This window comes from Sceloporus occidentalis, unplaced genomic scaffold (assembly GCF_023333645.1).
Source record: "Sceloporus occidentalis isolate IW3139 unplaced genomic scaffold, rSceOcc1.0.p SCAF_5, whole genome shotgun sequence".
NCBI lineage: Eukaryota > Metazoa > Chordata > Lepidosauria > Squamata > Phrynosomatidae > Sceloporus > Sceloporus occidentalis.
The window spans coordinates 4,564,293-4,579,206 of NW_028316985.1; the positions used below are offsets into that span (position 1 = coordinate 4,564,293).

The 14,914-nt window shown below is 39.8% G+C and overlaps 1 protein-coding gene across 4 annotated transcripts in view; it reads right to left on the bottom strand.

The window, feature by feature from the left end:
* Positions 1-5,063: 5,063 nt before the first annotated feature.
* LRGUK (leucine rich repeats and guanylate kinase domain containing) overlaps positions 5,064-14,914 on the bottom strand; it is a 73,499-nt gene continuing 63,648 nt past the window's right edge. For all 4 annotated transcript variants that reach the window (XM_089527454.1, XM_089527455.1, XM_089527453.1 and 1 more), the window contains 2 exons: positions 7,187-7,308; positions 5,064-5,663 (listed from right to left, as the gene is read on the bottom strand). In XM_089527454.1, coding sequence (XP_089383580.1) covers positions 5,503-5,663; positions 7,187-7,308 — 283 coding nt within the window. In that variant the 3' untranslated portion in view covers positions 5,064-5,502. The remainder of the gene's footprint in view (positions 5,664-7,186; positions 7,309-14,914) is intronic.

Here is a 14,914-nt window from a genome sequence, read left to right on the forward strand (position 1 = left end):
CAACCAATTACAAATCCATGTAACAGTTACTTTGTCTAGCCCACATTTTACAAGCTTGTTTGCAAGAATGTCATGGGGAACTTTGTCAAAGGCCTTACTGAAATCAAGATATACTATATCCACAGCATTCCCTTCATCTACCAAGCTGGTAACTTTATCAAAGAAAGAGATTAGATTTGTCTGGCATGACTTCTTTCTCTGAAACCCATGTTGACTTTTTGTGATTATGGCATTGCCTTCTAGATGTTCACAGACTCTTTGTTTAATGATCTGCTCTAGAATCTTTCCTGGGATTGATGTCAGACTAACTGGACGATAATTGTTGGGATCCTCTTTTTTCCACTTTTTGAAGATGGGGACGACGTTTGCCCTCCTCCAGTCTGCTGGGACTTCTGTTCTCCAGGAGTTCTCAAAGATTATTGCCAATGGCTCCAATATTACATTTGCCAGTTCTTTTAATACCCTTGGATGTAGTTCATCTGGTCCTGGAGACTTAGGCCTGTTACAGGCTGCCAAAATAAAGCTGCTTCGGGTCTCTTTGGAGGTATGCTGTTTAAACGATGCATGCATCTGAAGAATCTGGAATCTGCACCGAAGCTGCACTCCAGTGCATAGGAATGGAGTGTGGCTTTGGTGCAACCTCCGGACTCTTAGGACCCATGCATCATTTAAATAACATACCTCCAAAGAGACCCGAAGCAGCTTTATTTTGGCAGTCTGTAACAGGCCAAGGTATTCTACTATCTCTTTACTTATTCTGTGCTGAAATTCCCCTATTCTGTCCTCTGCTCCATTATCCTCAGGTTGAGCACCCTTTGCCTTTTCTGAGAAGACTGAGGCAAAGAAGGTGTTGAGTAATTCTGCCTTTTCTCTGTCTTCTGTTAGCATTTTGCCATCTTTTCCACGCAGTGGCCCTACCGTTTCCTTCTTCTTCCTTTTGCTGCGGACATATCCATAAAAGCCCTGTTTATTTCTTCTAAATTTGTATCCCACCTTGTTCCTCTCCTGAAGCAGCTTATGGTAGAAGTTAAAAACAAGATGCAACTTAAATAATATACAGTGGGTCTTTGGCTTCTGCTGTGGTTTGGTTCCTGGACCCTCCGTGGATCCCAAAATCCATGGAAGCTCAAGTCCCATTAAATACAATGGCATAGTGAAATGGTGTCCTGAATATACAATAGCCAAAACCAGGTTTGCTTTCTGAATCCATATTATTTTTGAATATTTTAAAGCCATGTGTGATTGACTCTGTGGCTAAAAACCCCCATGGGTACAGAGAGTCGACTGTATAATAATGCAACTGAAACAATGCAAAAGGTTAAAAACAATGAAATAGACAAACTCCTACAAATTAATTGGAAAATCAGTATGCGGACGGGTCTTGTAGCACCATTAAGGCTAACTGAGCGAACGAAGTTGTAGCATGAGCTTTTGTATGTCTCAAAGGTGCCTCAAGATCCCTCCGTATATTGATATTTCAGATTAATGCAGCTGTGTCTCTGAATTCTCATTTGAGAATTGTTTTTGAAGGATGTTGAAAACAAACAGCAAAGTCCAACACTCCCATTAAAAAAATCCTTTTAAAGGCAAAAATAAAAAGGTAGTTTCCTACTCCTGAAAATAGAGCAGCAAGGGGACGACCGATTGTCCCTTGGGAAGTAATGCCATAGTCCAGGAGCAGCCACAGGGAAGGCTCTGTCCTTTGTCCAGACCAGACACACTTGTGATGGTGATGTGGGACAAAGGAAAAGCCCTTTTCCAAAGACCTTAAAACTTGGGAAAGCTCATATAGGGAGATGCAGTCTTTCAGATACTGCAGACCCAAATCATATAGGGCTTTATCCTTGATAACCAGCACTTTGAAATCTGCCTGATAATGGACACATAGCCAGTGTAGTGGTTTTGGCATTGGTTCAAATCACTGCTCAGCCATGTAAACCCCCTGGGTGACCTTTGGCAAATCACACTCTCTCAGCCTCAGAAGCTGCCAATGGCAAAGCTCCCGCTGAAGAAACTTGCCTTAGGGTCACAATAAGTTGGAAATGACCTGAAGACATGCAACAAGTCATCCCCAAGGGCCATCAATGGCTAATGGAGACTGGAAAGGTGGGTGGAATGGGAATGTATCTGTCTATAGCAGTGGTCCCCAAACTGTGTCCTTTAAGAGGTTTTGGGCTTCAGCTCCCAGAATCCCAGACTATTGGCCAATATGGCTGAGGCTTCTGGGAGTTGAAGTCCAAAATCTCTTAAAGGGCACAATTTGGGGACCACTGGTCTATTCAGTTGGCCCTCCACATTTGCAGCTTTGACTTTTGTGGATTTGATTATTTGCGGTTTTGATTAATCTGTTTTCTCTAGGAATCTCTAGGTCCTCCAGCGCAACTTTGCCAGAAGTTGACCATATTGTTGTGCTGGAGAACCTAGATGTTCCTAAAGAAAACACGTCTCTAGGCATTTGTAGGTCCTCCAGCATGATGCTGTGATCAACGTCTGGCTGATGTTGACCATAGAGTTGCACTGGAGGACCTGGAGAGAGGTATTCTCTCAGGCAAAAATAATACTGTTGTTGTTTAACAGTTTTTCCACATTCATGGGGGTCCTTCACTCCTAACCCCAGCGAATGTGGAGCGACCACTGTACAGTATTCCTACAGCCAGACACAGATGGAGGACATCTTCCACCAAGAACTACTCGGGTTTCTGCAGATGATGATATCGGCCTTCGGGGGCAACTATCGGAGTGACACTGTGAGTCTTTGGTTGGGGGGTGTCTTTGTGCCAGTCAGTTTCCAGACAACATACAAAATGTTTCCTGAAGCTATTTCCTGAGCAACTGGCATCCAGGACACCATCTTATGGAAACAAACCTTTGGCAGCCAGTGGGGAATAGCAACAACACAGGTATAACAAGACAATAAAAACAGCATCCCCTGCTCTCTCTCGATATTTTAAAGATCTCCATTTGTGTGCCCTTAATATTCCTCACACACAGTTAACTGGTAAACAGCATGAAAAATGGGAGAATTGTGTGAGTGTGCTGTCACAGCTCTGTCTTGGTTTATTTTTAATCCAATACCAGGAAATGCATTAATGTCTTGTATTTACTCTAGAAGCAATATTTGTGAATAATAAGTGAGCTTCACGCAGCACAGTGCATGAAGCTACGTTAGATTCCCTCCCTGGTCTCAAGTCCTCAGATGCCAGCTGGCGGGAAGCTTTGGGAACCTTGGATCACGCTTGTGATACGATTCCTTACCATCACACATGCCTTTTGAAAGCTCTCCAGGGTTTGCTGGGTGCTCTCTGCAGGCTGGCATTTGAAAGCAACCTGTTTTGCTAATGGCTCCCAGCTGGTTCATCTTTAACCCTCTTCATGCTCTGTAGAAATTTATGGCTGCTTCTCATTTAGTTACTGGAGAGATGATCTTTAGGAAGTTACACAGGTCTCTTATGCTTTCAGTACTTGGTCAAGGAATCTGTTTACTTTCTATGCTTAGCAGCTGTCTGTGATGATGGCTCATCATTCAAACAGCATTACCACTTTTATCTGGGACAGATTGTAAAAAAACAAAACCGTTTTCTACCAGGGCTATTTTTATTATATTCTGTGCATTTCTGAGATTCTACTCTCAAGATCAGTGGGAAGAGTGCAGAGCTGACTGTTTGTGACCTAGTGTTTCCAACAGATGGGTCCTGTCATGCACACATTTTAAAAAACCATGGCTGGCATCCTGCGAGTGATTTACAAAGGCATAAGGCCAGCTTCTGCCTGCAAAGCTCACTGTTTTGGTCCTTGGGGAAGGTGGAATTCTCAGTTTGACTGCAAAACAACTCTTCCACACAAAACCCACCTTTCAGCTGCTGTGAGAACTAGTGGTTTGAATGCGGGACTATGACTCTGTAGACCAGGGTTCGATTCCCAGCTCGGCCATGAAACCCACTGGGTGATCTTGGGCATGTCACACCTCTTCAGCCTCAAGGGAAAGCAATGGCAAACCTCCTCTGAACAAATCTTGCCAAATAATAGGTTCACCTTAGGGTCACGATAAGTTGGAAACGACATGGAAGGCACACAATTCAGCAGATGTAAAATGTCCCAAATTAGCCAGTTACTGACAGTGGAAAAGCGTCTACAGCTACAGTGCATCATCCTCAGGACCTTCACAGGACTGCTGGGAGCTCCCGAAGGAGGCCAAGAGCTGTTTTGACTAGCTATAGGAATGTGACTGGGTGCTGCTGTGCTACCACTGCCACCTCCTTCCACCAGCCAGTAAATGGCTGCTGGATGTCTTTGTGTGCGAAGCAGCTTAAAAAGAGAATTTGAGGTGTGAGGGAGAGAGATGTTACAGTTCTTCCTGTGCAAAACTTTACAATACGTCTCTTGAGCCAGGATCGCAGCTTGTATTTGCACTGTTTAGGGTGTCATCTGTTTAAAAATAATATTAGTTGATTAAGAGGACAAGCATGGCATAGTGGCTTGAGCATTGGGCTATGACTGGAGACCAGGGTTTCTTTTCCTGCTCAGTCATGGAGGCGCTAGAAGATCGCTTTGCAAACTGGCATTCCAGACTAACACAGCTATGTCTCTGAATTCTACCCCTGAGCAGTTCTACAGTAATACTACACAGTCTTACTGGATAGGGAGCAGTTACGGGTCTGTAGCTGCAATGCTGACTGACGGCTGCCGCCAACAGTAGTCATCCCTGCTAAGTACCAACTTCTGCCATGTGAGGTCACAATACAAAAATGCTATCCAGTAGCTGAAATCCTTCAGTAAAACCCTTCCATGATGACTTTTGCCACAATGATGATTATCACCATGACAACAAGCATCTTCGCTTTCACTAATTTCCTTTTACGTACCTGGATTATTTGATCACTTTGCAACAGGTGCTCTTCTTTTTCCAAGAAGAAGGCAGCTATTTACCCACAGTGCACCATCATGAAGGGAAGGGACGGGGGTGCTGGTCCTTTATTTAAAAGGGGAATGTAAGGAACACCAGACTGAAAGAATACAGTACTTAAGGTTGCATTCAATTACTTTATATTGAAACTATAGACAACTTTGTCCTAGGGGGAGGAAATATCTATATGAATAACATTGTACTCAATAATATTACTGAAAATATATGTACTCAAAATATATGAATAACATTGTACTCGGATTACAGAAAGCCTGTCAGAGGGCTAAGGCTGAATGGAAACCGCAGCTCTAGCTGAAGATTCATATATTCCAAGATGTAGGGAAACAGAAGAGTTACCTCTATTTATATTGCATATGAATTTAGAGTTACCACCTACTATCCCCAAATGGCTGAATGGCTGTCATCAAAGACATGCAAAACCTACAGGTGACCACCTGTTGGCCACAAAACCACATCCAGGTTTTTGCCAAAGACAAGTTGCTCAAAGAGAGGAGGCCTTTGCAGATTCTTCCTTGAAGGGGAAGAAAGAGACAGGAGGAGGAAGGCTAAGGCTTTGGGGGGCACAGTGTAGGAGAGATTTACATCTCAGATCCCATGAGGTTCCTCCTTCCTGATGGGATTGGAGGAAGCACAGGTTTCTTGTTTAATCCTGGATGGACAAAGACTTGTGGTTTGTGCTGGGGAACAGCTTTGGCTTTGTGAGTTTTCTTCTCTCTGGTTTCAGGATGGCGATCCAGCTCTGTTGAAAATGGGGGGAAATAGATTGTCAGTGGTGAAAATCTAGCAAAGCTGGCTGTCTAGAAACAAAAAATAACCAAGATCCCACCCAAAAGAACACCCAACATTCTCTGTGTTGTGGAAATCAATATGGCTTTGGAAGGAGGCACACTGTGTAAATAATAATAATAAAAGCTTTATTTTTAGCCCGCCTTTCCTGGGATCAAGGCGGGTCACAACAGCCAAAAACACAATACAATCAATATACAACAAAATTAAAATACAGAAAATACAAAATCTTACAACAGTTAAAATACAGCTTAAAAGTTTCCCAACTAGTACAAAATTGCAAAACCAATGAGGAGAGAGAAGGGGGCAACATGGAATGTTAGGGGTAAGCCTGCTGGAACAGAAAAGTTTTAAGCCCCTTTTTGAAGCGGTCCAGGGAGGTGGCCGAGTGGAGCTCGTCCGGAAGCGAGTTCCAGAAGATGGGGCCCGAGATAGAAAAGGCCCTCTGAGTGGTGGTAGAATATCTTGCCTCTGGGACACATAACAATTGCTTCCCAGCAGATCTGAGTGTGCAGGGCGGAATGTGTACCCTAAGAAGCACTCTTTGTGGTAAAATTCAAATACATAGCTGTGTTAGTCTGGACAATCAGTACACAAAGGAATCTTGTAACACCTTTGAGACTAAATGAAAGATCACAGAGTTGGAAAAGACCGCAAGGGCCATCCTGTCCAACCCCCTGCCATTCAGGAACTCTCAATCAAAGCATGAGCTTTCATAGACTTGAGCCAACTTCCTCAGATGTAAGCCCATTTGTATCCTAAGGGCCTTGGTGCTCAATCTTTTATGAGTGTAGCAATGCTGCTGAGTCCATGCATCATATGGTACAAGGAAGCACATACTTTCCTTGGAGCAGCCTTCTCTGGGCAAAATTGCTCTGTGGGTTTGGCCTGGATATCCAGCGGCCAACTGCCTTCAACGCCAGTTTCTCTGAGCTTCCAAACTGGAGAGGGAGAGCACTGAATGAAAGATGGGTGACAGTGCTCCATGAGTATCTCTAGCTACTCTATGGTTGTCATCCTATTGGTAATTGGTGACATGCGTTCATGTATGCTTTATTTTGATAGGCCACTGGGGGCTATTTACTCTCCATCCCAAAACCTTCCCTTGACAGTTGTCAATCCCTGAGAGGGATGCTGGTGCTGCTTCTGCTTACTGGTGGGTGAGGAGCAATGTAGAGCAATAAGATGCAGCTGCCCTGCACTGCTGGGGGAAGGCAAAGGGTGCAATCCATCCATCAATGCATCCTCGTTTCTCTTCTCCAACTGAACTGAGTCCAGCTGCTACTTCATAGTCTCTTTCTCCTCTCCACCAATACGCAACATCCCCTACCTGGGCATAACAGTCTCTGGGGAAGGATTTAAAACTTTGCAGACGGTGCTATGCTCCAATGTAGGATGCTAGCCTGTGCGTGTTATTTCTCTCTTGGCCCGGAGAACAGACCACCATCAGCCTAGCATTCAAATCATTGATCTCACCTTTTCCATCCTTAATCTCATTGGTAGACAAGAGAGGTGTCCAGGAAGATGATCTACTGCTTGAAAACATTCCAGCTGAGGAGGCATGGGAATGATGAATTGTCGAGTATGTCGTTCCGGAACTGAGAGAAGAAAATGCAATTTCCATAAGGTCATTTGAAAATAGAAGAAAGCGAAACCTAGAAGTACTTTGCAAGTTTGTCAGAAACAAACAAAGAAAGGCAGCCTTTGTTGGTCTGTGATTAAAAACACAACCCACGGTTGGATAACACCAACTAAAACGCAGCCTAAAAATGTGAACTTTTGAGTTTACCAGAACTTTGTGTCAGGCTGCGCACAGGTATGGTCATGGCAGACTCAGTTCCTACCACCAGGCAGGCCAAAAATGTCCTATTTCTTTTATACATTCTCCTTCTTGGTAATTCTCTGCATAATAAAACACTATAGGATCAAGAATGCCAAAGCATTGCATTCTTAGGCAACTGTACCTCATCAAAGGCACACAGTTATTATCTGTCTTGCTCTCTGCTTTTAGTGTCCTTAGAATTGCTGCCTTTTGGTATAGCTGAATGTAGGAATTTCTCAGGGCTCTGACTTCTGCTTGTGGCTCTTCACCCTCTCATTGCAACCATCACCAAGCAAGTTAATCAGCCATGGCAAAAGAGGAAAGGATAAAACATGACAAAAGAACACCACGGTTCTGATCACTAGGTCTGCATTGGGATATTTTTCCATACACTTACCATGACAGATATTTTATTTTACCCGTCCTTTGGTCCCAAATGATGGAAGCGTGAAATTTAAAATGAAAAGGTGTTACAGTCAAGAAATGAGTGTAGGGGAGTGTGAGGTGAAGGCTACATCCACACTGCAGAAATAATCCAGTTTGACACTACTTTAACTGCCCAGAGCAAAGCCAAGGGCTAAGAAAATGCACACGTCAAAAAGGCTGTAAAGAAAATGGTGACTGCGTTAGCAGTGATTATAGCCTCTATTTTTTTTAATTATTTTTATTGAATGTAGATCGAAAGTTACAAACAAGCTATTTGTCATTGTTTATCATCACCAATCTTATATATCATGTTACATACAGAAAAAAAACACACACACACACACAAAAAGAGTGTAATAATCCCAGACAACAAAAGTGTAATATTTAATAAAAAGAGAAACCCCTCCTTCCCCGTCCCATCAATAGTATTTTCACTTGACAGTCATTTGAGCTTTTTCTCCAGAGAATTTCTTTACCTATAGCAGTCTCTTCGTCTGCTTCTTCAAATTACCTGACCTGTGTTTCAGTTTATATACAAATTATCTTTGTATATGTATGTATATAGTTATTCACTGTGGACCAATGCTTAGTTTCTTGTATTGTTCGTTTTGATTGATCTGACTTGACCAATATGTGAACTTATATTAGTTGGGGTGTAAAATAATAAATATAATATCTAATGTACCGGCCGTAAATCAGTAAGACCCTCAGAAGAGGATATTCTTTAAGAAAGTATTGAAAATGAAAAAAAATTATATATATATATATATATATATATATATATATATATATATTCCCCCCCCATCATTTCTAATTTATAAGAATTGCTATTCCTTTTGTATTCTCATTTTCAGTTCTTAATTTCTTTATATTTTATGACTCTTTACTTCATTAAGATGTCCAAACTTATGACCAATATTTTTCACAAAAGGTTTTAAAATTATTCCAATCATTGTTTAATTTTTCAGCCTCATTTCCTCTTATAATGTTTGTTAACCTATCCAATTCCATCATTTCTGTAGATTTTTTCAGCCAATCATCTGTTGAGGGGATTTCTTTATTTTTCCACATTTTTGCATATACGATTCTTGCAGCAGCTATCAGATACAATAAGATCTTCAAATGTTTCCTTTCTTCTTTACTTTCCAAAATACTTAGTAAAAATAGTTCTGGTTTAAATTGAATTTGTATACTGAGAATTTTCTGTATTGAGTTATGTACTACCTTCCAATATTTATTTACTTTGGTACAGGTCCACCACATGTGGTATAATGAACCAATCCTTTTATTACATTTCCAGCAATTACCCTTCCCTTTTTTATTCATTTTAGCCAATTTACTAGGTGATAAGTACCAACGGTGTGTCATTTTAAATATATTTTCTTTTATATCCATTGAGGCAGTGAATTTGATATCATTACCCCAAAGCCTTTCCCAACTTTCCAAATTCAAAGAATGCCCTATATTTCTTGCCCATTTTATTGTGGATTCTTTTATAACCTCCTCCTCTAATTCTCTTTCTAGAAATAGTGAATATAATTTAGATATTTTCGATTTATTTGATTTGAAAATAATTTTATCTAATTCATTTTCCGATTTTGTGATTCCTTTGTCTTTTAAGTCTATTTTAAACCTCTCCTTAAGTTGTCTATAAGGAAACCAAGAACACATATAATTCTTTTCCCGTAATTCTTCTACTGATCGCATCTCAGGTTCTTGATCATCCCATTTTCGTAAATCTGAGTATCTTAATGAATTACCTTCCTTTGAAACTATCTCAATTTTCCATGCTTCCTGGGGTGATATCCAAATTGGGATCTTAGTGTAAAATTTTGCTTTGATTTTTTCCCATACTAACAATAATGATTTTCTAATGATATGATTTTCAAATTGTTTATTTGTATTTATTCTATTATAAGCTAAATACCCGTGCCATCCAAATATTTTGTTAAAACCTTCCAAATTCAACATTTTTTTATCTGTAAGAGAGATCCAATCTATAACCCATATAAAGGCACACGCAAAATAATATAATTTAAGATCTGGAACACCAAAACCACCTCTGTTTTTCGAATCTTTCATCACTTTCCATTTTATTCTTGGTTTCTTCCCTCCCCATATAAATTTCGAGAGTTCTGTTTCCCATGGTTTGAATATTCTGTCATTTTGTATAATTGGAATATTTTGAAATAAAAAATTTAATTTGGGTAATATAGACATTTTAATTGCCGAGATTCTACCCATCAAAGATAAATTAAGAGTTTTCCACCTTTGTAGATCTTCCCTTATTCTTTTCCATGTTGTCTCATAATTGTTATCAAATAATTCTGAATTCTTCCCTGATAATATTATTCCTAAATATTTAACCTTTTTATTGGGTATACATCCTATATCCTTCTGTATTTTTTCTATTTCTGTTTTAGACATATTTATTGACAAAAAGTTGGATTTTATTTTATTTACCTTTAGTCCCAGAAACTTCCCAAATTCTTCCCTCTCCATCATTATTTTTTGTATACTTTCTCTAGGTTCTTCTACTGTTAAAGCCAAATCGTCAGCATACGCTCGTAATTTGTATTCTATATTTCTAATCTTTGTTCCACGAATTTCTTTGTTGTTACGAATTTTGTTAAGAAGTACTTCCATACATAGAATAAATAATAAAGGAGAGAGAGGACACCCCTGTCTTGTTCCTTTCATAATTTTGCAATATTCTGATAATTCCCCATTAATTATAATTTGAGCTGATTGCTTATAATATATTGCTTTGATCCATTTTAAAAAAATTTGGCCCACATCTATGATTTCCAATAACTTAAACATAAAATTCCAGTTAATTGAGTCAAATGCTTTCTCGATGTCCAGAAATAAAATTGCTGCTTTTATACTAGGGTTTTTTTCATAATATTCCACCAGATCTATCATTGTTCTTAAATTTTGTCTCATGTGCCTATTGGGTAAAAATCCAGTTTGGTCATCTTTTATACAATCCTGTAAAATTTTTCTTAATCGTTTTGCCAATATTGATGTGAAAAGTTTATAATCTAAGTTCAACAAAGATATGGGCCTATAATTTTGAGGTTCCATTAAATCTTTATCAGGTTTAGGAAGTAGAGTTATGAAAGCATTTGACCAAGATTCCGGGATTCCGTTATTCTTAATATCATTAAAAGTTATATAGATCAAATTAGATAATTCTTCCTGTAATTTTTTGTAATAAACTGCTGTAAATCCATCTGGTCCAGGAGCTTTCCCTTGTTTCATTTCCTTAATTCCTTCCAATATCTCCATCATTGTAATATTAGAGTTTAACAATTCTTTCTGCTGATTAGTTAGTTTGTTTAAGCCATGATTTTGCAAATAATTTTCACACTTTCTTTCCCAATTTTTATTACCTTCCTTCTCATGATATAATTTATTAAAGAAATTTATAAATATTTTTTGAATCCCCTTTGAATTTGTTACTATTTCTTTACCGTCTTTCATTTTCAGGATCATTTTTTTTTCTCGTTCCTTCCTCAATTTATATGCTAGTAATTTCCCAGATTTATTTTCCCCTTCAAATTCTTTTTGTTTCAATCTCTGTAGTTTTTTCCCGATTTGCTCTGTTATTACTTCCCCCAACTGGTCCCTCAATAATTTGATTTGTTCTGGAATTTTACTGTTTGTAAGATCCTTGCTCAATTCTATTTCTTTCATTCGAATTTGTTGGTTTATAAATTCATATTTTTGTCTTTTTTCCTTATTCCATTCTGCGTTTTTCTGAATAAAAAACCCACATCACAGCCTTAGATGCTTCCCATACTATTTGAGTATTTGTACCCTTATCTAGATTCTCTGCACAGTAGTTTCTTAAATACTCCTTTGCTTGTGAGACTATCTTTTCGTTGCTTAATAAAATTTCATTAAGTCTCCAGGATCTTTTTTTCTTTTCCCTCTTAAGTTTCAATGTTATTGGGTTATGATCCGAAAGTTTTTTTGCCCTTATCTCTGTTTCTAGTACGTCACTCATTACTCCTGTTGATACAAAAAAAAGTCGATTCTAGAGTTGGATTTATGTGCTTCTGAAAAATACGTATATTCTCTAGATGTTCCGTTCAATAGTCTCCATGGGTCAATTAAAGTCAGTAGTTCAGACATCTTAAAGAAGGAAAGAGGTAATTTGCCCTGATTTTTCTTTATTGATTTCCTTTTGATTGATTCCCTGTCCACAGATGGGTTTATGACCCCGTTCCAGTCCCCGAAACATATATAATTTTCATATTCCAATTGAATTAATTTGTTTGTAAGTTCCTTATAAAAGTTAGCTTTATTTTCAAGAGGTCCATAAATGTTCAATAAAAAAATACATTTCCCATCTATTTGAATTTCAACCCCTATATATCTTCCTCCCTCATCATTGATAATTTCTTTAGCTTGAATCTGATTGGAAATATAGATTGCTACACCACTTTTTTTTTTACTTTTTGCTGAAGCAAACAGTTGACCTAATTTATGATTGGTCAAATATTTCACATCTTTTTTTCTAATGTGTGTTTCCTGAATACCACATATTTGCACTTTCTCTTTTTCTAGTATGTGGAAAATCTGTCTTCTTTTATGAGGTGAGTTTAGTCCCCGTACATTCCAGGATAATAGTGTGGTCATAGTTATTTAACCTATGTACAATTCTTCAGAGTATGAGCCGATTGATGGTTCCCAAAATTTATTCACTCCAATTAATTCCAAATCTTCTTCAACAGAAATATTCAACCCTCCTGCTGCACCGCTCTGATTTTCCCCTAATCACTTTGTCACAGCCACCATTTTGTCATTCAGGCATTCAAAAAGGTTAGAAGTGGGATCATGGCAGAGAGAGAGAGAGAATAGAAGGGGCTTATACTGGTATTTCTTTTAGGTTCTTCCAGGATGGACTAAGCTCTCATCTTTTGCCACTCTACTCAGAGAAGCGGATGGTTCCTTTTTCAATAAGAGTTTAAAGTACAGTATATATGTTGGCCCATGGATAAGTCAACCCAGGTTTTTTTGGGTCAATGTTTTGACTAAAATTTCTAGACTTCTACATTAGTATATACAGTAAGTGTCTCCAGTTTTGGAGGCACCAAGTTGCTTATGATTGTCTGTCAGAACTATTTGTATTTTGCTTGTGAACCCTTGGAGGGAAGGGAGATTCGTCATCCCTCCAGATGTGGATGAATTATGACTCCCATCACAGCACCACTGGCCAGGCTGAGTGGGAGATGGACGTTCTAAAACATCTGGAGGGCTGGAGGTCTCATAGCCCTGACCTAGAAGAACTTAGTTCAAGGAAACAGGCTACCAGATGGACGGACCATTAATTTTCTCTAGCACCAGGCTACTCTGGCCTTCCAGATATAACTGGACTGCAATTCCAATAATCTTTGATTATTGACTATGCTCATGAAATAACAGTCCAACATCTTTCCTTCCAAGGCCAGGGTGGTGACAAATTAAGATTGAAGGCTTAAGATTAAGATGGAGTTGTGCTTGTCACACAACTAGGTAAGAGGCAACATCTACTGAAATTCCCCCTGCTACAAAAGCTTTAAAGGTAAGTGAATTCTCTCCAGTTTTCACTCAGGCAACCTAAGGGTCACACAAATCCCACCACTGTTGCAGAGTGAATTGACTCATTGTTTTGTTTATGCACACTTTTGTCTCGCCCACAAAAGCAACAGGACCAGAAGGATCATGCATCTGTCCTGACAGCTCTCACATCTCTTTGGTAGCATCCATCATCACTCTACAAGGCCAAAGACTCCATTTCTTCCATAACTTTCCCTAAAATGGAACACACACACACACACTCACATACAAACAAACAAACACAGAATACTAATCAGAATTCTCTGGGCTGCCCTGGAGTATTCTGGCCCTGAAATCTTTCTGAATTTGTCCCTTACCTTACTCTCTTCCCCCAGTGACAATGGGTGGCTGCCTTCACATTCAGACCCCATTCATTGCCCAGTGCCACTACTGTGGTCAGAGCAAGGGACCCAGCGACATTGTCAATGCTGGGCACTGCATTCTGACCTCAGGGTGACTTGTGCCTGTAGTAGCAGCATTGGGTGATGAATAGAGGCCATGAGTGAAAAGGCAGCCACTGCCACCACTGAAACCCCCTGAAAATCTGCAGCAAAAAGTGAGGTTTTTTAAAAAAAATATGGGTTAGGAAGTCCTGAATTGGGCGCAGGCATTGTGAAGGCAATCAGGGTATAGGTCCTGCATTGTGTAAGCAAAACACAGTGAGCCTAAGGGGGAACTCAGAGTAAAACACCCATGTAGACAAGGCATCAGTCTGCCGGCAGTTAGCTTTCTTGCAAGCTTCTGTCATGCCTGATTTCCCACAAGGATATTAGCAGCATTATATGCAGGCATTTGCAGTGCTAAAACACTTTAATGTGGCAAAGTGGGGAGATGAAAATACTATTCTGCAGAACACAATGGAATGCGGGAGCCTTGGAGCGCTTTGCATCCTCCTGCATGACACAAGCCATGGCTTCTTAGCAGCCTTGACAGCTGAAAGATAATCCCAGAGCAGCCTATTAAACCCCCCCCCTCCCTAGCACATATTTCTGCCTCTTCCAGCAGTGAAAGAAGGGGAGATGCAAACCCATCCACAGCTGGCTGCAGACTCTTTACAGATGGCTAAATAAAACCATGTAAACAGGAGCAAGCAGGCAGGACAGGTTGGGAAGGCGGTGGCTGTCATGGAAGTGTGGAAGATCATCTGGCCCCTTGCTGCCTTTAAAGTTACTATCTTCAAGAAAAGGGGGGGGGGGGAATCAAACCCAAATCCAGAGATATTTCAACTGTCATTGTTTAATTTTTCAAAGTCTGGGTAAAGATGTGTCTGGTTGTTTTGAAATCTATGTGGTAGTCCCCAGAGCTTGGGGTGGGTGGGTGGCCATTCTGGGAATCTGTGAGTTGCAAGG